This window comes from Pseudochaenichthys georgianus, chromosome 15 (assembly GCF_902827115.2).
Source record: "Pseudochaenichthys georgianus chromosome 15, fPseGeo1.2, whole genome shotgun sequence".
Taxonomy (NCBI): Eukaryota; Metazoa; Chordata; class Actinopteri; order Perciformes; family Channichthyidae; genus Pseudochaenichthys; species Pseudochaenichthys georgianus.
Genome location: NC_047517.1, coordinates 35,458,080 through 35,481,888, shown reverse-complemented (window position 1 = coordinate 35,481,888; position 23,809 = coordinate 35,458,080). Strand labels below are relative to the sequence as shown.

General features: G+C 42.6%; 1 protein-coding gene across 4 annotated transcripts in view; it reads right to left on the bottom strand.

The window, feature by feature from the left end:
- wdpcp (WD repeat containing planar cell polarity effector) overlaps positions 1-23,809 on the bottom strand; it is a 99,102-nt gene that overhangs the window by 26,144 nt on the left and 49,149 nt on the right. For all 4 annotated transcript variants that reach the window (XR_011644435.1, XM_071205577.1, XM_034100782.2 and 1 more), the window contains 6 exons: positions 23,444-23,580; positions 19,758-19,952; positions 8,347-8,923; positions 3,534-3,722; positions 1,784-1,907; positions 693-756 (listed from right to left, as the gene is read on the bottom strand). Coding sequence is in view for 3 of the 4 variants with exons in the window: in XM_071205577.1 (XP_071061678.1) it covers positions 693-756; positions 1,784-1,907; positions 3,534-3,722; positions 8,347-8,923; positions 19,758-19,952; positions 23,444-23,580 (1,286 nt within the window). In the remaining variant the exon portion in view is untranslated. The remainder of the gene's footprint in view (positions 1-692; positions 757-1,783; positions 1,908-3,533; positions 3,723-8,346; positions 8,924-19,757; positions 19,953-23,443; positions 23,581-23,809) is intronic.

Genomic DNA, 23,809 nt, shown 5'->3' with positions numbered 1-23,809 from the left:
TTCCTGGTTAAGTAGAGTTCTGGTAGTGAGTTGCTGGCTATATTTGCAAACACATTTGTTCACATTTTAGTATCTTCAACAAAAGTTGTTACTTGCTTTTCGCTGAGCCCCTGTGTGAGTGTTTAAGATCAGGGTTCAAACACTTTTTCACCAATGATTTTCAATGACTTCTCCATGACTTCTACCTAATTTTCCATGACCAAAAAAATGACTCTTTCTCAGCGGTACCACTGAAAATGGTTTATTTGAACATGGAACAGGAAAATAAGGTCTGCATATGAAACATCTATCTAAAACAAATCAAATAGGCTAACTAGCCTCTACACGCTAACGCAACTCAAATCTCTCACCAGCAAAACACCTCAACAGTTAAATGCCATTTTACGTTTCCTTACTGTACGATACAGTATGTATTCTCATTATAGTATTACTATTTCGGCGATTAGATGAAATATAAATGATATTTGATGCAACTTTAGTTACATTTCCATGACTTTTCCAGGTTTCTAATGACCGTAAGAACCCTGGAAGATGTGTATTGAAATCCTGTCACATTTGTGTTCCATTATATAAAAGCTTTGTGTTGACAAATGACTGAATGGATCGACTTCAAAGCATCCCATAGTGGAGGAACAAGTGTGTCACAAGTGTGTGTTGCACTTTGTAAGAGAGACATTTACTTTTTCACTCACCATAAATAGATCTCTGTCCTCTAAATCTACAGCGAGGAGGAAGGCCTTCTCAAAGCGCTGGTGTCTGCAGAGAAAGTAGAAACTGTTAAACAAGAAAAGCAGCAACAGCCTGTCTATAAAGAAAAAAAATACACGCTTTTAATTATTATTCAAAGATAGGTCTGTAGTTCATATGTCCACCTTTATAAGAGACACACACTTCGATCCACACACACCTCTGCATACAAAACTCGCAATAATTGAACTGAGAGTAGCGAGTCCTCGTCCTATCATTGAGAATTAAACTAGGGAGGGAGCGAGTGCCGTATCTCCCGGCACAAAACACCTCAACTTTCCCTCTCTGGAGCCAACATGAAACAAACAAGCACACACACAGAGAGAGAGAGAGAGAGAGAGAGAGAGAGAGAGAGAGAGAGAGAGAGGAGGGGAGAGGAGGGGAGAGGGGGGGGGGTTTCTTCATTTGATGTTGATGGAGAGAAAAATAATGCAGGTAGGTGATAAGAGAGGAGAGCATGAGGGATGCCAAACAAGGCTGGAGCTACAGAGGAAGCAGAAAGAGAGAGAGAGGGAAACGGGAGGTGATGCGGGATGGAGAGCGCTGAGCAGTGTGTGGGAACAACAGGGTCCATTTCAGTCAAACAGCCGTTTCAAAAGGCTCTCATGGCAGAAGGGAGAATGAAACAACAGTCTGAACAGGTGCATGTGAGGTGCTTTGCCTGGTGAATGACTCAAAGCTGTGCCTGCAACGAAATCCAAAAGCTATTTCCTTTTTAGCATTTTTTAAATAGCAACACATAGGCGGCGTTAAATTGTATCTGTGATGGATGACAATCCCACAAAGACCCTTTTCTGGACGATGTTTCTTATTCTGATTATTCTGCTAAGGCCTTGAAATAGTCTGTGCATGTGTGTATGTAGAGCCGCCATGAACATATGCAGCAGCTAATGTTTATGTATGTAATTTAAATACACTAAGCTCTTATAGACCCGACCTTGACCTTTGACCCCTCCCCCTGTAGAGTTATGCAAAGCTAATTTCTCCATCAGACGATCACACGAGGACCCCAGCAGCACAGAGTGGGTGGTGTTACCTGAGAAGGTGGTGAAAAAAGCGGCGGGCACACTTGCTGATGGGCTCCCTGAACTCCAGTATCACCACGTCTGGGAGAGGGGCGGGGGGGGCGTAAAACACCCCGAGAGCGGCCTCTAGCAACGCTAAGGAAGGGACAGACAATACATTAAAACATCTATAAAGCGTAAAGGGTTTAATTTGATTAGTTTCAGCAAAAAATGTTGGCAAGCTATGAAATAAAATACAATAAAAACGTCTGAAATAAAGTATTTTATAAACAAATTATACATTTCAGTTTACACAGATATGGCTAATGAAGGGTATGTTGGGGAGATTGGAGCTGGCTCTTTTAAATCCTTTGCTGGTCTACATATTGAGTAACTTCTTCTTAAACAGTAAATGAGATCCTTAAAGACCGACACATAGAGACACTATAGAAGTCTAACTCTCTTTTTATGTTAACATGTTCTAATTAACAGCACATTTTAAACAACAAATGAAATACAAGTGTAGGACATTACTTGGGACATAAATGGTTTGTGAAGGTCAGCGGGCTAATTTAAAGACCGCAAACCTTTATGCTATACTGCTGAGCTAACACCGTAGTATAAACTGTGATAATCAATCAATCAATCAATGTTTATTTATATAGCCCAATATCACAAATGTTACATTTGTCTCAGTGGTCTTCACAGTGTGTACAGAATATTAGTATGACAATACGACACCCTCTGTCCTTAGACCCTCACATCGTACAAGGAAAAACTTCCAAAGAAAACCCAGTTTAAAGGGAAACATGGGAGAAACCTCAGGGATAATAATATGATAAGCTTGAAACATTGTATTTAATCGTACTAATGTCAATCAAGTGATGTTTACAGGGTATCTGCAGGAATCCTGAAGTCAAATGTAGGACCTTTTAAGACCCTTTCCATACATTTTAAGACCTCATCGCCACTTTGAGTTTTAACCGGTTACCTTGGCGACACACTTTACCTCACATTGACTATATACAGTATTGATTGTCCTTCCTCCTTATCTTCCAACCATTTGGACGCAGACTTGCATTTCCCCATAACGATGTTGCTTAGCAACCGACGTAAACGGACCTTCGTGCTATCAAGCAGTGAGCGTGCGATGTCCTGTTCAGATCACGTCCAATCCAACAGGATGCCATCAATAAACTCCACAGAATCACACCACACACCTACGCCATGATTACATTCAGGCACACTGTAGAACACAACCTCTTTGGACACTTTATAGACTTATTGAAGACAAGCTACAAAATGTAATACCTTGGGAAATGCCGTTTAATACTTTTTAATAGCCTTAATTTTGGCTAAATTGATTTATCAACTTTTAATACTTTTTAAGACCCCGCGGACCCCCTGTCTTTGGAGTTACTGCCTCTAAAGGTTGGATGTAAACTAAATTGAAAACCAAAACCTGTCTGCCTACTAGAGCTGCTCAATTAATCGTATTTTAATCGCAATTACGATTATGGCTTGCAACGATTACGAAAAACAACGTAATCGAAATAAAACGATTATTTTTTTATTATTACTTTTTTTTTGGTTTTTCAGTTGAATTATACTTAAAGTTCAGGGTAATCAACTGTTAAAAACATACTGTTCAACATTTTTTCTCCAATGAATGGATGTTTTCAAAGTCAATGAATAATCGCATTTAATTATCGCAATTACAATTATTGACCCAAATAATCGAGATTATGATTTTTGCCATAATCAAGCAGCCCTACTGCCCACCCTCTCTCTCTGCGTTCAGCTCCAGCCTCAGCAGGTGGTTGGTGATGGAGCTCAGCCCTCGATGGCACTCGTCTCCCATGATGCTCCAGTCCATGGCCTCCAGGACGCCCAGCGCCTCTCTGACCTGCCCACAGCGCAGCCGCTGCTGCAGCATCTCCCCGAGGCCCACCAGGCCTCCAGTCAGGGCTCCTAGAACATCCAGTGAGATTGATTTTAGTTTATTAGAACATGAGCAAAAAAAAGAACATATTACAAAAAAAGGATGTTGTCGATATTATTTTATATTCACACAATGCACACTCATGTCGAAGTAAACTTCATCCCGATTTCCAATAGTTGACACTAAGTGTGCAAAAAAGCAGCTTCTTAAACAACAACAACAACTGACATTTCCAAAAATGTCTGTAAACCAGGAGAAGCAGTTTTTCCTAAAGCCTGAATATTATATGGTGCAATAATCCTGTAGAATAACTCGGAGCACCTTCTTAAGTTAAGTAAGTGTCCGGCGCATCGGTCGAAACTCTGAAGCAGCACTAGATCGGTTAGACTGACATCGACCTGTCAATCAATTAGGCGGGAAGTCTGTTTAATCCTGTGTGTGTGTGTGTGTGTGTGTGTGTGTGTGTGTGTGTGTGTGTGTGTGTGTGTGTGTGTGTGTGTGTGTGTTCTAGCATTACTATCCTTGTGGGGACCTACATCTGTTTACATAGTCACGTGTGGGGACTGGCCTCCCTTATGGGGACAAATTGGAGGAATCATTAATTTTAGGGTGAAGACTTGGTTAAGGTTAAGGGTCAGGGTTAGGCATGTGTTGGTTATGGTTAAGGTTAGGATAAGTCTCCAGGAAATGCATGTAAGTCAATGTAATGTCCCCTGAAGTGATGTATACATGGTGTGTGTGTGTGTGTGTGTGTGTGTGTGTGTGTGTGTGTGTGTGTGTGTGTGTGTGTGTGTGTGTGTGTGTGTGTGTGTGTGTGTGTGTGTGTGTGTGTGTGTGTGTGTGTGTGTGTGTGTGTGTGTGTGTGTGTAAAAGGTGCGTGTGAGATTGTGGCTCTATAGAGCACACATACGGGAAGAGACAGTGTTGAATATCCGAGGTGATTAATGTCCATTGTGCTTACGGTACTTATAGTAAAACGAAACCACCAAACTCAAATGCATGTTGCCATAAACGAGCCATGTAACGTTTGACCTCGCTGTAGTTTGGCTTATGTCAGGCCGCGTGTCGCTAAATGAGAGTTCGAGCTCGATCTATTTCATGACACAGGTGCGTCAGAAAGGGAGGAATAGTTCAAAAGTTGTGAATAACCTCCTGCACACTATCAAACTTGTATATATTTTTTTTACTTGTACTAAATCAAAAGGTCTAGTTCCAGAACGTTCTTTTTTACAAAAACGCTCTACCTTTTTAGCAACTTATAATGTACATGTATCTTAACTGGATATATCCCAAATTAGTGGACTAGCTTAGTCCGATGTGAGACTGCAGGAGAAAAATAATAACTGGAGTATTTTGTTACAAATATTTAGAATACGTTTGGTTTGCATCAGGGAAAATCAGGCATTTTCTAGGAGATTTGAGCATATTCCTATACATTAATTGTTAAATTAAGCAATGTCCAAAGTTTCTAGACTTCATCTTTTATCTTATTCGCTAAACTAAATATTGAACCAGCTGTTATTACGGTCCCGGACCGCGCAGCTGATCACTGACAACGGGCCGGGCTGCAGGCAGGCAAAGTCACCGCTGACTCTGTCTAATGAATTTAAGAAGTTGTGTGTGTCAGTGTGTGTGTGTGTGTGTGTGTGTGTGTGTGTGTGTGTGGTGTGTGTGTGTGTGTGTGTGTGTGTGTGTGTGTGTGTGGAGGGAGGGTGTTTGAGCAATTAAAATGACAAGCTGGCAATTAGCAAGCCCCCAAATCCCCTTAAGAGTGGGCTAATGTGGCTAATACATCAGCTGAGCGTAGTGCGGTTGGTGTGTCTACTTTTACATGTGTGTGTGTGTGTGTAGTGGTCTTTCAGTTGGGCGTTAACGTCGGCTCTAAGCTAACTCTAAGAGAGACAATGGATCATTGTGGAGGCGAGGATAAGTCAGTTCTTTCCCACACCTGTCTACACGGACTTATTTGATCAGCGTCTGACTGTCAGACCCACAACAACACAGAGCAGCAGCACAAACAAACCCTACTGAGCACCGTCAACATGACAAGTACACGTCAGGGACAAACTGCTGACAAATAGTTCAACTCAAAGTATAAGAATAACGAAAGCTGAGCATTAAAGTCAACCTTAAATAAGAAGAAATCAGCCATTAAAACTGTACATTTAGTATCCTTTCTTTTTAGAAATCAGAATATCTAGAAATAGGAGAGGAAACTAGATTATTTAATTAAAAGATGCCAAAATAGTCGATTGAACCCCGGTCAGTTTTAACTCAAAGTGTTGTGATAGACTTGAAGTGCTTTACTAATCAAGTTAGCAAGCTGCGCATTTGAAAAAATAAACCGTATTTATGTTACCTGCATGTCCGTCACATTGACTCCGATTCTAACCCTCTCATGTTCTTTACTAGTTGTATACCAGGTTATGTAATTATTCCTACTTCAATATTTCACGTCCCTAAAAAAAAGAAACCGGCTATTGTCCTCGTTCAGCACATTTCCTGGTCTGCCCTTCCTCAGCCTGTGCCGGTGCAGCCCAGCCGTGGCCAACGTGTGCCCAGATGAGATAACTGGGTGCAGGCAGGAGGGTGAAGGGGGTGGTGGGGGGGGGGGGGGGGGGGGGCACCAGGGGGCTGCCTCCATATGGAAAAAAGGAACTTGGAGCTCAGCCAAGTCTTTCTTCCTCGCCGTTTCCCGACTCACTCATTCTGTCATGTAGCGGGCCTTATGAAACAAGTCGATACAGAGAAGGAGCGCAAGCAAACAAACAAACGAGTTGGAGTGTGTGTGTGTGTGTGTGTGTGTGTGTGTGTGTGTGTGTGTGTGTGTGTGTGTGTGTGTGTGTGTGTGTGTGTGTGTGTGTGTGTGTGTGTGTGTGTGTGTGTGTGTGTGTGTGTGTGTGTGTGTGCATAGAAGCACAGAAATAGAATAATACACACACGCGTGTTAGTGTGGGGGGAAGAATTATCATGGAGAAAAGACGTGCAGTGACTTTCTTCATCAAAACCTTGGCAGACGATCAGAGGAAGGGAAGCTATTGTTGGAAGACACCCTCCTCTTTCCCTGCATACAGGCACACACAGTTAAACACACACACACACACACACACACACACACACACACACACACACACACACACACACACACACACACACACACACACACACAACCTTCTACCTTCCTCCATCCACCCCCTCACTCCTGCTTTCAAACTTGGGTAGAGAGCTGCAGTCACATCTTCTTTCCAAAGTCACAATTAAAGAAGCTGAATGTGTGTATGTCTGAGTGTGTTTGTGAATGCGTGTGTCGGAGGGTGAGGTGGCTGCTTTGGAAACATTTTGATTGGCAAACTTTATCTGGGGGCCCCGAGGGACTGCGCAGCCACTGTAAACGATTTATCGGAAAAATGCATCCCAGAATGCACCTGGGGGGCTCTTGCCCCGGGGCGATTATTGAATGACCTCTGAGAGCGTGACTCCTGCTAACCTTCCCGCCCGTCAACAAATTAACTTCCCTCAGCAGTGAAGAGGTAAGAGTACGACCCCGTTCAGCCGCCATTGTTACACAGAGGGGTTCAGATACTGAGGCAGACCCACGACTCAGGGAGAGCCTCTGAAGGGGGGGGAGGTTTGCACAGAAGGTTGCGTCAAATATAAAGGTAACAATTAGGGCTAGTTACTTTAGGTTACATCGAAAAATACTATCTATAAAGATAAGATACAATAAGATAAGATAAGATGGGCAAATTGGGCAAAAAATGTTTTGTTGCATTAGCATAAAAAGACACGGCATTGTACAATACAAATTCAAAGAAATAAACAAGAAAGTATAAAATATACATATACCAGATATTATATATACATATATTCAGATCAATTACTTATTTATGTTTTAAATAAAGGTGAATGTATTATTAATATAACTCTATAATACGTTACATAGTCCATCTGTTAATTGTGGCTGTCTTTTCAAACTAAAATAGTCCTGACGTCCTCTACAGTGGACATACTGTAACATTTAAAAATCAAATTAAATTTAAAAAGTCTAAATTGCAAGATGTTTTTTTAACCCTAAATAGGTAGGAAATAAAAAATAAAGAAGATTGGAATTTTTTTAACAATTTTGTACAATGTGGTTAACGATGAGCTGAGTCGTGTTTCCAGATGCACCCGTTGGTTTTCTACAGTAAACGACAACTGCATCACTCCAACACAGAATTATTAAAAGCTAGTTCATGTCTTACTTTCAGAGGATCACGCATTTACATACAAATATATTTTTAAGCTCAAACTGGAGTAGAGACTGCTGTGTGAAATACTGATTTGTGTAAAAGCAATTAAATGGTTGTTAGTGTGCATAAATCCCTATGGAAGACTTCTGAGATGATCAGGCAATTAGTCGATGGATGGAACATTATATGGCATTTTGAGTTCTTCTTTGCTCGATATCGTTGCCACCCTGAATTGAAAAGTGATCTGAAGAAACCGCATTAAGATAGGGTCTTAGCATCGATGCGTTCGGACGTCACTGATCAGTTCATTGAAAAGTAATTCTATGTTGATTTTTTTGAGTTCTTCGAGTTTCTCCTCAGCAAAAAAAAATCCAACTTTGTTTTTTTGCAATTTCTCATTTCTAAATCATATTCCACCTACCGAGTCTGAATCTCAGGGCGGCCAATGGTCCCCCATGAAAGGCCACCATCAGCACATCTGCCTCCAGGCCCGCAGCCCACCGCAGCCCCTCCAGTCCTCCGCCGCTCCGCAGGTGGTCGGCGAGTCTTAGCGTTTCCGCTGGGGCCTCATCCTCCGCTACCAGCGCCATCCTTACAGGTGCCAAGCCCACATCAAAGCACATCAGCTCCCCCTGCTCTCCGCCCACCAGCACCACGGCCCCAGCAGGGTGCCAGGCGAGGAGGGTGGGGGGTACGGGGCAGGAGGCCAGGAGAGAGACCCCCTGTCGCTGGTCACACAGCACCAAGGAGGAGTCACTGAGACCCAGGAGAAGAGAGCTCTCAGAGGGGTGTCGTGAGCAGGAGACAGGGCGCGATGTTAGCGGGATGCGGGTGGAAGAGAGGCGGTGCAAGCGGCCTCGAGAGCACTCGTACACACAGCTGTCGGCCCAGAAACCCTCTCTGGACCCTGGAAGCTCCACTGTGAGCAGCTGGTAGGGCTGGAGGAGGCTGAAGCGGCAGTCCAGAGGGCTTCCTTCTGACTGGAGAGAGCCCAGCACCTTCAGAGGGAGAAGAGGAATACGTCTCAATGAGGCTTCCACTGATGCACACCTTCCTATACATGTGATCTAATGCAACAATGAAGAATAACATATTTGCAAACTTTCGTTAATACACAAATGTTTCAGGCAATGCTATCTGAAGTTGTTCGTCATATCATTGTTTAGCTTGAAAAACATCCACAAGTTGAACTTAACATCCGATTGACTGCACCACTCATTGAGCTGTGTGTTTTGTAACTGAAATATATGGAAGTATTTCATAGATAGCCATACAATTAGTTTCTTAAATTCATGTCATCCAAGTGCCACCCTCCAATGAAGATTTCAATTAGTCCAATACGTTGTTTCTAGTGTTTAGTGGCTAATGTTTACCTGCTTTACTTTAGCATGTTAACATTATCATTGGGGACATGTTCGCACACTTTAGATTTAAGGGCTGACATTTTTCTGATGCAACAAAACAAGTTTGAATATTTACAACCAATAAGTGTAACTATAGCACTGTTTAGTTACCAAGGAAACGCCTGCATGTGTTTTACTTGATGTATCTGCAACATTTTAACTACAGCACAGAGGGAAGAATAGTTCCTGCAATTTCAAACACTTAAAGTCTAAAGTTTAGAATTAGTGTGTGGACAGAATTGTATTTGTGTTATTTGATGTCCTTAGTAGTTAAGTGTCTCTAAACATTGTGTAAGAAACACAACTGAATCTTGACAATCCAATATTTGTTGTTGTTTTCACAATTTTAGGAAATGGAAGATTCTGACTTGTTCCAGTACTGCTGATAAACAAGCAAGAGAAAGGAATACCGTACTTTTCGGACTATAAAGCGCACCTGCATATAAGCCGCAGCAGCTAAATTGTCCGTCTGTCTTGCTCTCGTTCTGTCTCTCGGTTACACTTTCACTTTGGCGCGCTACCTGTCTCCGCTGGAGCCCGCCCCTTAAAGGTGGCGGGCGCGGACCGGTCATAGAGCCCGTAGTGTTAAAGGTGGTTAATTTTACCTGTAAAATCCATAGATTTAGGAGGTTCCCTAGTGGCCGTTAGCTGTACAAAAAAAATGGGGGAAAAAGTCGCGGTTTATATTCCGAAAAGTACGGTAGTTTGGAAAACATGCGAGAGAAAGACAGAGAAATGAGTCATACCATGGTAGCCACAAACCCCCCCCGGAGATGGAAGAAAAAGAGCCTTCCACTTTGCTCATAAACACCCGGCTGTCAATCAAGACAACTCATGATAAGAGCTTAATTTTAACTCAAGGTCAACAACATATTCTCCCTGAGCATACCACAGCCTGGCACCCAGCACCCAGCGATAAACAACCTGCTTTGTTTACCTGCGTGAGGAGCCAAGACCTACAACAACATGGTGACTGACAAGAAACAAGTCCTTTTTCAAAATAAATACAGTGATACATGAAGAAAGCTCTGGATGTTTAGACCAGAATTCAGATTATTCGGACACAATGGCTCCACTAAACCAGCAAGCATTGACACTGATGGAGTAAAGCCGTGTCAGGAGTGGTAGTGTTGATAAAACACCCACCAGGACCCATCAACTGCAGGTGTGTGACAGGAGACACACAGTCGCTGACAGAGCGTTAGAGGAGGGATTTCACCTAACCGAAGCCTCCATCAAAACCCTGCATTGACCGTGGCAGCTTTGCCTAAATGAGCCCATTTCTTTTCGCCGTGCAGACAGAAAGAAGGATGCCTGTCTTCCTCTTCTCTCGCAAAGCTGCCTGGTCCAGTTTTTTTGGCAGGCATTGCCAAAAAGGGACTTAGATTGAGGAAGTTGTTGTTTGTTTTTTTGCCTGCCTGTGGTCTACAGCAGGAGAGAAGCAGATGACTGTCCTCCTGAAAGCTTCCTTTCCCACTCCATAATCCCCCAGAGCTATAGCTCCTGCTGCCCCCCAGGGGGTGGGTGCTGTGTGTGCGCGTGTGTGCGTGTGTGTTTTTATTTGCGGCAGCAGGAATAAGGGGCTCAATGCACACTGAAAAAATTAAACTTTGACTCGAATTAAATGCATTATGTCAAGAGATTTCACATAACTGTATTAGGTTAGTTGAAAGCAACAATATTACGTTTAAAAGTGATGTCAGTAAGGGTTGGGGTATCCTATAGGGAGGGTAGGGCTACATTTCTCCAGGGGCAAAGTAACACAAGCATCTCACAAGCTTGCACACAAAGGCGTAGGTGGATGCTTCGAGTCGACAGAAAGCTGTGACAGGAATCGCAAAACCTACTTCCCCCCCCCAACACATCTCATCCTCTCAGCTTTTCATCCTGTGCCCGGCTGCCGGTGCCCGCCTGCTGTGCCAGCAAGCCACCGTGGCACCATCGGGGATGAGGTGCAGCTGATTCAGCTCTGCCTCCCCGAGAGGTGACCCTCCGAGGAAACAAGAGAGCAGTGAGGAGGAAGTGCTGCATGGCCTCATTCGACGTGCAACAGCGTGGATTTTAAAGAGTTCAACACCAATTTGCGCTTTTATTTAGAAACATACGTGATGATGGAGAATGATTTCTCACACCCCTGTCCACAACTCTAATTTAATGTACTTCCATTCATATCACAGTCTTCATCACAACTGGGTATTTGCTCCATTTGACAGTTACTATTGATATTTGAATTATTTTTTTCACACCACGGTCGATAAAAGCATTTTCTAGCTTCGCAGGGCCTCACACATGTATGCATTGATTTATTATTCCTTTATGTTACTTGGATGTTTGAAGATGCAGTTCATTATGCCGATGAAAGGCTAGTATGGCATTTTATCACCCAATAAGGAGCTCCTTAATCTCTCGTCAATATTTCATGAAGGCATATATAACACAATCACCTTATTCAAATCCCAATTAAAAACCCACCTGTTCAAATCTGCTTACTCACTGTAGTGCTCCCCATTATATGTTTCATTTGTGTCCACTTGACTGTCTCCTCCATGATTTCCTGTTTGTGTTTTTATCTTGTTCTGTTGCCTCTTAGCTTTTATTTTATTTATTTTTTATTTAGTTATTTTTAATTTTTAAATTGTACGGTGTCCTTGGGTGTCATGAAAGGCGCCTACAAATAAAATGTATTATTATTATTATAACAGCCCTTTTACTCTGGCTTCGTGGACATCTAAGTGGTCAGTTTAAGATCATTTTAAACATGTATACCTTGTAATCAGCATCAAACTCCCTACATGATGTGAGCTCAATTGGACCAGGAACTGAGTTTGAGTTATTTTTAAGTGTTTCATAAATGTGCAATATTTGAAAAAGATAGTCAAAGTCTCAAATGTGCTACTGTACATACAGTAGCACATTAAGAGCAAAAACTGCACCCCACGGTTTACTACAGTGAGCGCAGCAGCATTTTGCCTCGGGGTCATTTGTACAGCCACGCGGTTCCCATTCATGTGTACTGAGCAAAGGCAAGCAAAAGGCCCCTGAAGGCAACACAGCTGATTGGGAGATTAGATTATTGGCACTCAAGACTTTCAGGGTCAAAGTGGGGGTTCACTCTTTCAAAAGAACTGCGAGTACTCATGCCATCGTAAGCATGATGAGACATGATGATTTGCGAATGATGACATAAACCTTTAAATGCCGCTGAATATTATAAGAACTCTGCTACAAACTATAAATGTTGCCCTAAAAAAGCGTGGACAGTAGACAGTTTTCTTGGCATTGATATCGCAAAACTGTCTGAAAACAACAATGTCACAGCCCTGTATTACATACTACTGCCACATGAAACATGTATAATAGAAATACAGTTTGGAAGTCAAAACAACAGCCAGTCTTTAAACTAAGTGTGGAGAAAGGACTTCTGAAATACAGTATTCATGTGTCATTTAAATATATTCATAAAAAGCTTTGTTTGCCCGTGAACCCTCCAGAGTATTTTGTGGCAAGTTATTGTACTGTATTCCCCGGTTCTGAGAGCATAAAATAGAAAAATGATGAATGAGGTCAAGAAAGGGAGTGAGTGAAAGGATGTGCAAAAGAGACAGAAAAAGAGAGAGACAGACAGACAGAAATATGCACAAAAGACGAGGAGAAAGAGAGGGAATAAAGTGAGTTCAGAGAGGGGAAAAGAGGGTGGGACAGACAGTGAGAGAGAGAGGCCTCTAGTAAGTAGCTTTCTCCTGGTTATTGGTTTCAGTGACTGGTCAAAACTATTCTTCTCCATTCTTCTTCTCTCGCCGGCACCTTTCTTTCTCCCTCTGTGGCGTGAAAGATAAAGTGGACGGGCCCAACTGTGTGGCTGGCCCTTGTTCACAGCAGTGGCCTTTTGAAGCCAATTTTCCAGCTCACGGAGCAGAGAAAGACGGGCAGAGGGACTCGGAGGAGAGTCGAGGGATGAAGGGATGAGGGGGAGGAGGAGGAGGAGGAGGAGGAGGAGGGGGCGGCTGAGAAGTTTGAGGTGTGTGAATTAGGGTTAGTGTTGAGGTACTGATGTGAGAGAATGCCCAGATACAGCAGGATTACCATGCAAAATGTTCTTCACACCTAAACTGCCATAATTGGCGCCTCTGAACATAATTGTAGAACAGAGGGAATGTAATTCACTCGACCTGAAGCGGTGGAAGCAGTGCAGCTTGGGGGTAATTCTGCACTTTGGGTTCCACACTGAACTTTTCATGGTCCACTTTACTGTTTGATTGAAGTGCATTGCTAAAAAAGTGCTTTTTACTGTACATGCTTCAGTTCTGCACATTAAAAAGGACGTATTGTGCAAAAGTATAGGTTAATATTTGTAATTTGTTTCTCTACTGCGACAAGTTTCCATGCTTTAATGCTCAAAATGTTTCTATACTGCCTCTCATACCCTCTGTCTGAAACCAGAGCCCAGTCTGCTCTGAGGGCCAGCTGCATTGGGATTGGTTGATCGCTTAGAGATGTCCCGCCCCTTAGCCAATCAACCAATCTATCTTAGCTATCATGTACAGCAGGGGTGTCAAACTCAATTTCATCACGGGCCACGTAGGATGTATGGTTGCACTCAAAGGGCCGGTTGTAACTTTGAGACTATATCAAAAATACATATATAAATATTTAATATATATAAAATAATACATTATATTACATTATTGCCTCTGCATTGGATTATTATCTGATAGGGTAATAACTTCATAATTAACTACGTCTGAAAGCAGAAGTCTAGGGCAAGTAATTGTAAGTCTCTTCAGTGAGAATGTCACAAAATCATTTAAAAAGAAAAGCTAAATTATGGGGAAAAAAGTAAAAAGAAAAAGAAAAAAGTGACATTTTGAAGGGAAAAAAAGTGACATAAAAAAAGAAAGATGCATTGTGGGACATGTAGTTTATGGGCAACGTGTTTCTGTAAATCGCCATGTAACCATATAATAAACATATAATATTCTTTCAGAGCTCTTGTGGGCCACATGGAATGAAGTCGTGGGCCGGATTTGGCCCCCGGGCCTTGAGTTTGACACCCCTGATGTACCGTGTGTTGGAGCGCTAGCCAATAGAAGCGCGAGTGTTACATAGTGATGTCATATGTCGCGAAAGTAAACGGGTCCAATGGAGGCGTTTCAGGGATAGAAACTCCTTCTGAAGGGAACACAGGGATTCTGGCCTTTGCAAACCGTTTACATGCACTAAAACAGGGGTCGGCAACAGGCGGACCGCGGTCCGGACCCGGACCTATACGGACCTGGAGCTATAGTCAATACATTAATATGGGATTTTTCGGCACCTCCCGCTTTTTTAACGCTGATTTGGGTGATTTGTGTAATTCATGGAGAACCAAAGAGTTTTCGTTTTGGGGGTGGGGGGTCAGTCCGACTGACGGACAACTTCTCACTTCAAAAAAGAAGAAGAAATCTAGACCGCAAAAATAATGTCTCGTCTGAAAGGAGTGCTGAGCACCGGAACGCCGCTCCAGCCCTTCAAATATTGCAGTACCCATAAGGAGCCGTACACATGCCACAGTGTTTGCGTGGCTGTGTCTTCAGTTGAAAGCACAGTGGCGATCTGTTGTTATTAGCATCTGGTTAGCTAGCTATGCTAACAAATTTAAAGAGCTTTTCTACAACCAGGTGGAAGAGAGCTCTCTCCTGAGAGGCTCAAATAACCTCAGCTCAGTGAGGTTAAGGCACACCTTGATATGATCATTATAGTTATTAATGAGACTAAATGAAAAACAGGTATAAAATACTATATGACAGTAACAAAAAAGTTGTTAAAAATAACAGGAATAGAGTTTAAAAGGAGAGTGATTTGTAAAATATCCAAAAAGAAAAATCTGCTAACAGTTCTGTTTCATATGGGTGTTGAAAGATGTATCCATAGATCTCTTCATGTTGCTCTCAAAGTGCACCACATTGATGCTTTTAACTTCAATATTCAATATTCCCGGGGGAGCATGCCCCCGGACCCCCCTAGAGGAGGTTAGGTCCCCCCCCCCACTTAAATCATGTTCACATGGTCATGGATAGGATACTAAATACATTTGCACACATCTTGTGTCCATATCTTTCTGTGTTGGTGGTCATGCCACACCGTGCACATGCATGCATACGTGAGTCATGGTGAGATATCTGGATTGGTTGCTTTTTCTTTGCACAGAATGAAAGAAAGGCCAAATTAATGGGCTGTGATTTTAGTTTTTTTTAAGCAGAGGTTGAGTTCAATCATTTGTACGACCCTCGGAGGATGTTGTAAAAATTGAAAGGAAAAAGGTTCCCCACCCCTGCTGTAAATAATAATAAAAACCCTTGATTTATAACTTAACATCTCTGTATCCTATTTAATTGAAGCATTATAGCACAGGCCTTTGTCAGATGGTTTATTACGCTGTTTTTTTTCTGCTTCGAATATTTCTCTCTTTTTTCACCATACCTGTGTTTGCATCACTGTAACCAATGAGCACCTGCATGTGTGTGAGAATAGCCCTGACACCATTTCAGCCCAGATTTACAAACTCCTGGCAGGACAAGCTCGAGCTCAATTCTCGCACTGAATTTAAAAAAAGTGAGTGAGGGACTGCAATATAAGAGGGAAAGAAAGAGAAACTTTTAAACTGTTCAATTGTTATGATGTGTAAGGACTGATGTTGTTCTATAATCGGCTGAAACTGTTAAGTCATGCTGTGAAACGGTTAACAAAGAAAAAGGGAAACTCAAGCTGCTGCTACACTTTATTTTATTTATCTGAAATTAAGGACTTTTAAGATGCACATATTTTCAAAAGCTATTTTATTTATTTTCTCTATTTTATTTTTAAATGCAGCCCAAGAGGAACATTACACATAGCCACAGTATTGACTGTATATCTGTATAGTTCAATGTTAATAGACAATAAATATTGTTGTTTTTGAATTGTACTTTCTTTATTTGATTGACAGTCAGTTGTTGATTACATGTAGACGTTGATAAAGCTACAGGTCACTTCAATATATATCACACTAATTCATGAAGCAACTTACTGTAGACATGTTGATGTTCCGGACCTTTGCATGGGGACATTTTCTCTAACTGGACCTCGATGAATTTTAGTTGAATACCCCTGCACTAAAACCTAAATAACACACTACAGGAAAGGGAAAACCACAAAAGGCATAATAGGGCTTCTTAAAAACTGCAGCTTTAACTTTCCGAGGCAAAATTACCCAATTTAAAGTTGTACATGTAGCTTTCAAATACAGTCTTAATTGTACTGTTATGGATGAGATGAAGTATAGAGTGACTTATTCAATTGTGTTTTCCTTCGTTGCGAGTTATTTCAGTCAAGGTTGTCTTGTAATGGACAATCTGTTTTGGTCTTCTTGTTTTGCCAAAGGAAAATCCCATGCAGCACAGAGCTAATAATTAAAAGACAACAGAAATCAGAGAAATGCAGATCAAACAGCGGCAGGGAAACTGTTTGGTGACAGATAGCAGGATAGCCATGCGCTTTTAAATGTTCACAAACATAGACACGGATATGACAAAAAAAGGCGGAAAACATTCATCTGGTGTTTTCCTTTTATTAAGATTATTAAATGGTTTGTTTGTGTGTATGTTTGTGTTTAGGGGGGGGGGGGTGTAGGGAGGGAAGCATGAAGGAAGGATAATTAAAAATGTTAACTGAATGCATTAAATCAAACTATGTATGTGTTTTTCTCTCCTTCCCCCAGCATGCCGTGGCTCCACTTATCAGCATGAGGAGGGGGGGGCACGCGAATTAAGACCACATAGGGAAAGAAATCAGACTTTTATAAATGCCGAGAGACTGGCTAGAAAATTGGCTTAGTGCGGCAGATAGCGTACTGAACAAAAGGAACATATATATGAGCTTGAAGTGATTGAAGTAGCTGGCGTCTCCCGATGTGTGCCCGGCGTTTGATTCTCGCCACGGCTCTTACATAAACTGCTCGCTTAATTTCACACCGCGCATCTGAAAAATGACAACAAACGCTTTCATTAGAGCGCGATGCCGCAGCCCCACGAAGACACTTTAATGTTCTTGAAGCGTGGAGGAAGGAAGGAGGAGAGGAGGAGGATGTGGGGGGTTGAAGGAGACAGTGAGAATAAACTAGGTGAAGGAGTGTAGATAAATGTGAAGAGCGTTCCAAAAACAAGTGAAAGCGGCAAACAGCATCTGCTTTGCTTATTTCAATATTCATGTGCCTCCCTCCCTCATTCTGCTGCGTGGATTTGTTTTCCAAGCATGCAATTGGTAACGCTCATCTTCCTTCTCTCTCTGCTGTAGTGAAATATTTTGCATACGCTTACCGATACACAGCACGAGGAGTAGAGTTAAGCTCAGTTCGGTAATTTAGGATCTTTCATGTGCTTTTGGCACGAAGACAACCCTACGTTGACACAGAATCAGGTCACGGGCAGGGTTTTGCCAGAGGCCATGAAGATGTGTGTGGAAGTGTAGGCGTTCTCCTTCACGCTGAACCACAGCTTAGCTTCTCCGGTGTATTTCACATGGTGATGCATGGAGGTGCAACAGAGGTGCCACCCTAGAGGTGACTAACACACCGTCCCCAATCCCATCCACCACAACACAGGCCTCCACTCCAAACAGCAGCTTTGTTCACTATGTGTCCTTTCTGTGTGTGTGTGTGTGTGTGTGTGTGTGTGTGTGTGTGTGTGTGTGTGTGTGTGTGTGTGTGTGTGTGTGTGTGTGTGTGTGTGTGTGTGTGTGTGTGTGTGTGTGTGTGTGTGTGTGTGTGTGTGTGTGTGTGTGTGTGTGTGTGTGTGTGTGTGTGTGTGTGTGTGTGAGAGCAACTTAGTGTGTGTAAAAAAGAAACAGCTGGAGTTATGGTGTGTTTACTGAGTTTAAGGCTTCAAAGAGTCCTGAAAAGGTCATGAGAAAGCTGTAACTACACAGAATGGGCCTGATTAAGGATGATTTATGTTGGAAATGTGGGGAAGAACGTGGCACGTACTGTATACATGTATGCATGTATTTTGGGAATGTTCGAAGGTTTGTCCCTTGTGGAGGAGTGTTCTGGACTCTATGGGAAAATGGTTGAAATGAGATATTCCCACTTCGCCAAGACTTTGTCTCCTTGGAGACAGGACGGTGACCCCGCATCTGAATAAATGTGTATTTAGAGTGTTAAAGACTGGCCTAATAACGTGTGCGCGGATCATTTTAAGATGTTGGAAGGACCCCTAAACTCCTACACTGAATATGTGGAGGGTTCACATGATGGAGACTGCTGCATGTGAAAAGATGCTGGGAAGGTTGAATGTTCAAAGTGGCATGGCTAATGAACAATGGGATAGTTTCAGTAGATGCATGTCTGGGGAAGGTGGAACCGTGTGAAGACACTGATAAGTGGATGTGGGACACTCACAATATCATGCACTAGTGTGTGCTGCTATGACTGGATGTTTAACTCTGATGTATGGATACTTGTCAATGCCTGTTTTTACCTGCCTGTTTTTCTGTTTTTATTTTTATTATTTCTTTGGTACTGTTTGTTTTTTCTCTGAGTCTGTGTATGATGTTGGATGTTTGTGCTTAAAATCCAATAAAAAAAAATTAAATTACAAAAAAAAGAAAGCTTTAACTATCCTGCGGTTTTAAAATATACTGAAGATTGACCTGTATACATGTATGGAGAGCTTTCCCTTCAGTCTCAGATTCTTCTTCCCTTCATCACTGTGACTTAAAATACTTCCTTTAGAATCAGTATCTCGCTCCCAAAGGAGCAATCCACCATCTTCTCACTTGAGTGAAGTAATTAAAGGGCCCTATTACCATCATTTTCAGGTTCATATTTGTATTTTGTATAAAGCACACTACAGGATGGGGAACACCCCAAACAGCATCATCGGTCCTTTTTAACATAACCTTAAAGGTGGGGTAGGTAAGTTTGAGAAACCGGCTTGAGATACACTTTTTGTTATATTCCATGGAATGCTCTTAACATCCCGATAGCAATGAATATCTGAAGTGCTTTGACAAAAAATCCATAAAAAAATGTAATCTGTAGAAGCCGTAATACTGTAGAAAGTACAACCTACCTGCCTGTCAGCCTTCAATCGGGGCACAAACTTATCTCGTGCACTCATTGGTCATGTGCGCGTTCGTGTGTGTTGGAGGAGGGGCTCTATAAGGAAGTGGCAGATTTTCTCCGGTTGTGTATTTTCAAATTCTAGCGATCTCGAGCCGGTTTCTCAAACTTACCTACCCCACCTTTAAATGAGTCAACATTGAATTTCGGTTTCACTTGGGACAGAAACAGCGATCTCCTGGGTGGATCTCTGGGGTTTGTTTGACCTGTACAACCACCCCATGTGTACACAACGTTTCTAACCTTACCTGGCAACGTGTTCCTCGCTCTTTTTAAGCATGTGTGTGAATGTACCTTGAGGCCTTCAGCAGGCGAGCAGCTGAGCAGGACCAGGTTGTTCCTGTGTGTGTTTGTCGGGGTCCAGGGCCACAGCTCCTCACTGGGCTCCTCCGAGTCCCACCAGCAGAGCGCCACGTCCTGCAGACGGTTCAGAGCCAGCCGCCTGCTGAGCCTGCGACCCCCCCGACCGCTCACCTCCACAGACACCATCTGGACATGGAACGACACGTACAGTTGGTTTAGGCCCAAAATACATTTCTGACCTCCTGCTAAATGATGAACCATCCAGATCTCTCAGGTCTTCAGGGACTGGTCAGCCTTCTGTCCCCAGAGTCAGAACTAAACATGGAGAAGCAGCGTTCAGTTATTATGCTCCAAATATCTGGAACAGACTCCCAGAAACCTGCAGGTCCGCTGCAACTCTGACTACTTTTAAATCCAGGCTGAAGACTTTTCTTTTTGTCGCTGCTTTTAATTGAACTATTCAAATCTTAAACTGCACTGCAACTTTTATTATGTATTTTGTCTTTTAATGTTTATTTTATTATCTTCATTTCATTTTTAATTGTTCCATGGTATGCACAACTTAATGTATAACAATTATTTACAAAACATGTCTCAATAAACACACCATACCCGAAAAGAAGCAGGGAGGAGAACATAATCTTATATTAGCTGCCCCTTTCTCAAACAAAATGAAAAAATAGAAATAGATGGTCTGTCCTTGATATTGTCTTATTCACAGCCAATCATAACAGTATCGTAGGATAAGAGAAACACAAAAACATACAAAAAAATACTTAGTTCCCACTTGACAGTTAACGGAAAGAAACAAAACAACAACAACAACAACAACAACACCAAAACATCACACAAACAAGGAAAAGTGCAACACCCTCATCTGAGTCCTACTGGAGTAGAAGGGGGAAATTATTAATAATAATAATAATAATAATAATAATAATGGGACCTGCAAATAAAGAACAGACATCACAAATACTTACCAATGCAGGACCAGAGTACATAAACGTATTTATTCATCATGACAAGAAGACAAGAAGAACCGGTGAGGAAGAGGAAGAGGATGAAGGCTAGCTGCTGTGTCACATTCACCAGTAAAAGGGGAAGTTATCAGAGAGCCTAAGTGATGCACTCATTTGGATTCACCTGCCTGTGTCAACACCTGAAGGCTCTCAAACTTCTCCAGCCCCGAATATTACTCGTGTCCTTCCCCCATTTTGTTTTTGTTGATGTCTAAAGGTTGTTTTTTATCTTCCATTATTAATGTGTGTCTGCGTGTTTTGTTCTGGCGGGCTTGTTGTTTTAGTGATGTGCATATTTTTGGGAAGGTCCGCCACGCTCTACGGGCCACAACAAAGAGACACACAGTAATGAGCTCTCGTGGCGCTGGGGGGGGGGGGGCACACACGTTCACACAGAAACACACACACACACACACACACACACACACACACACACACACACACACACATGAATGCATGCATGCACACAAATACACATGTATATATGTACAGGCAGTGGGGTACAAAGTGTATAGCACACACTTTTATAGACACACACACACACACACACACACACACACACACACACACACACACACACACACACACACACACACAAACAGTGCTCCATCTAGAAGCACTTTTAAAGCAGGTGAAATTGCAGGTCTTACACTGTGACCCTGCCTTTCATGAACACCACAGCTCATTTCTTCTTCTCACACACACACACACACACACACACACACACACACACACACACACACACACACACACACACACACACACACACACACACACACACACACACACACACACACACACACACACACACACACACACACACACACACACACACACACACACACACACACACACACACACACACACACACACACACACACACACACTTTATCTCCAGTCACACTCACTAACACAATGAAGCAGCTACCAGAGTCGAACACACACACACACACACACACACACACACACACACACACACACACACACACACACACACACACACACACACACACACACACACACACACACACACACACACACACACACGACCTGTGTTACAGTGTATACGAGTGTCTAGGGCCTGACAGAAAGGCACGTTATGAAAGCAATGTCTATTTAAATTATTCTAAAAACAACAACAAAAACTAAAATCTCTTGGAACACAAAAAGGGTTTAAAGCACAGAAACATGCAGAAATTAATAAATCGACAAGCTGGAGGTTCAGTGGTCCATGTCTGCCCTTCTCGCCCCTTGGGGGGGAATTTGCTTTGGACACGAAATACAGAGATGAATTAAAATGATGGAAGTACATGTGATGATAAAAGGAACAAAGAGTTGCCTCAAACAGCTGAACGGGAGATCACTGACAGATTAGAAATGGCAAAGAAGAAAAAAATCTGAAAATCACCGGGTTAATAGCACACTATCTCAACTCCCCCCGCCCCCTCCACCTCACCATCCCTACCCATCTCTTCCCTCTTCCGTTTTTTTTTTTTTTTCTGCTGGCGTTTGCTGGTCAGCAATAATCAAAAACCACTTTCTGTGGGCCGGATTAGTTTAGCCCCCCCCCACGCCCCCCACTCTCCCTTCTCCAGCTTAGCCCACTGGACCAGGGCGATGTGTGTGTGTGTGTGTGTGTGTGTGTGTGTGTGTGTGTGTGTGTGTGTGTGTGTGTGTGTGTGTGTGTGTGTGTGTGTGTGTGTGTGTGTGTGTGTGTGTGTGTGTGTGTGTGTTGTGGGGGATGGGTAGTTGTGCGTGTGTGTGCACATGTGTGTATGTAGCAGCACATGCATTGACAGAGGTGTGGGGTGTACACTATGGGGGGGGGGGGGGTGTCTTATCAGGACTCTGCTTCTGGAGACAGACGCACGGCAGCAACGATTGCTTTAATACACACCCACATGTACACGCACACACAACCACACACACCTTAACAAAAGGGCTTGGCAGTAATGTGATAATGCCAGGGTTAGCGGTTAGCCAGCTAGCTAGGGAGGGAGGACAGAGTGTAGTTTTGTTTTTGGGGAGGGACGAACGTGTCGGCACATAATCTGACTTTTTACTAATACCTACAAAACACCTCCAGATCAAGCTGCCTGATACACACTTTTATGAGAGATTATTAGACAGAAACAGCAACGATGTAGAGAGTAAGAGGCACATTTAGACTAAAGGCCCGTGTTCCCATGGTGACTACATTCACCTGTTGTGCCCAAAGATACAAAGCCCGAGTTGGGCCAATATTCATAATTTACAAACTGCATTAAGTCAAAGGTTAGGGCACGTACAAGTATAATAGATTCTCATGGTGGGTATAGTAACTGATTTAACTACCGAAATGACAGTTACATTTTTGCTAAATTCAGGCAGTTTGTGAAGTAATCTCTATGGACAGAAGTCTGCAAAGGAATTAAGAAGAAACAGGTTAAGATTTTCTTATTTGGAAGACTCCTGGTTTCAAATCAAAGTTAATTTGTTGTCCGAGAAGTATTGACACACGATGTTTCAGTATATGGGACGACGTGTTACTGCCTTTCTTTTTCCGTCTTTACTTTCTCCTTCCGACTCTCACTTCATCTTCTCACGCCAGTCTTTGTGCACACGTAATCTCTCAGGCACACACACATTACTCATGCACATGACATCAATGCGTAGTACCTTGATTTCAGAGGGTGAGAGTTTGTCTGTTCGCCGGCCAGTCTCCGGGGTCTCCTGGTTCTTTGGGTTGAGGTAGACTGCAGCTACCTGGCTCTGCTCCAGGAAGGACAGCAGGATCAGCCGATCGCTCAGCACCGCTGGGAACAACAGCATGATCATTAATGTCAAGATTAAAAACAACAACAACATTACATTACATTTAGCTGATACTTACATTGAAAGCCACTTACAATAAGTGCAATAAACCACGAAGACACTAACTCAGAACAACAAGAAAAGTGCAGGTACATTCGCTTCAAAATAAGCCAAATCATTGAAGTAGGGCGGTGGTGGCGAAGTCCATAGGGACTTGGCTTGGCAGCTGGA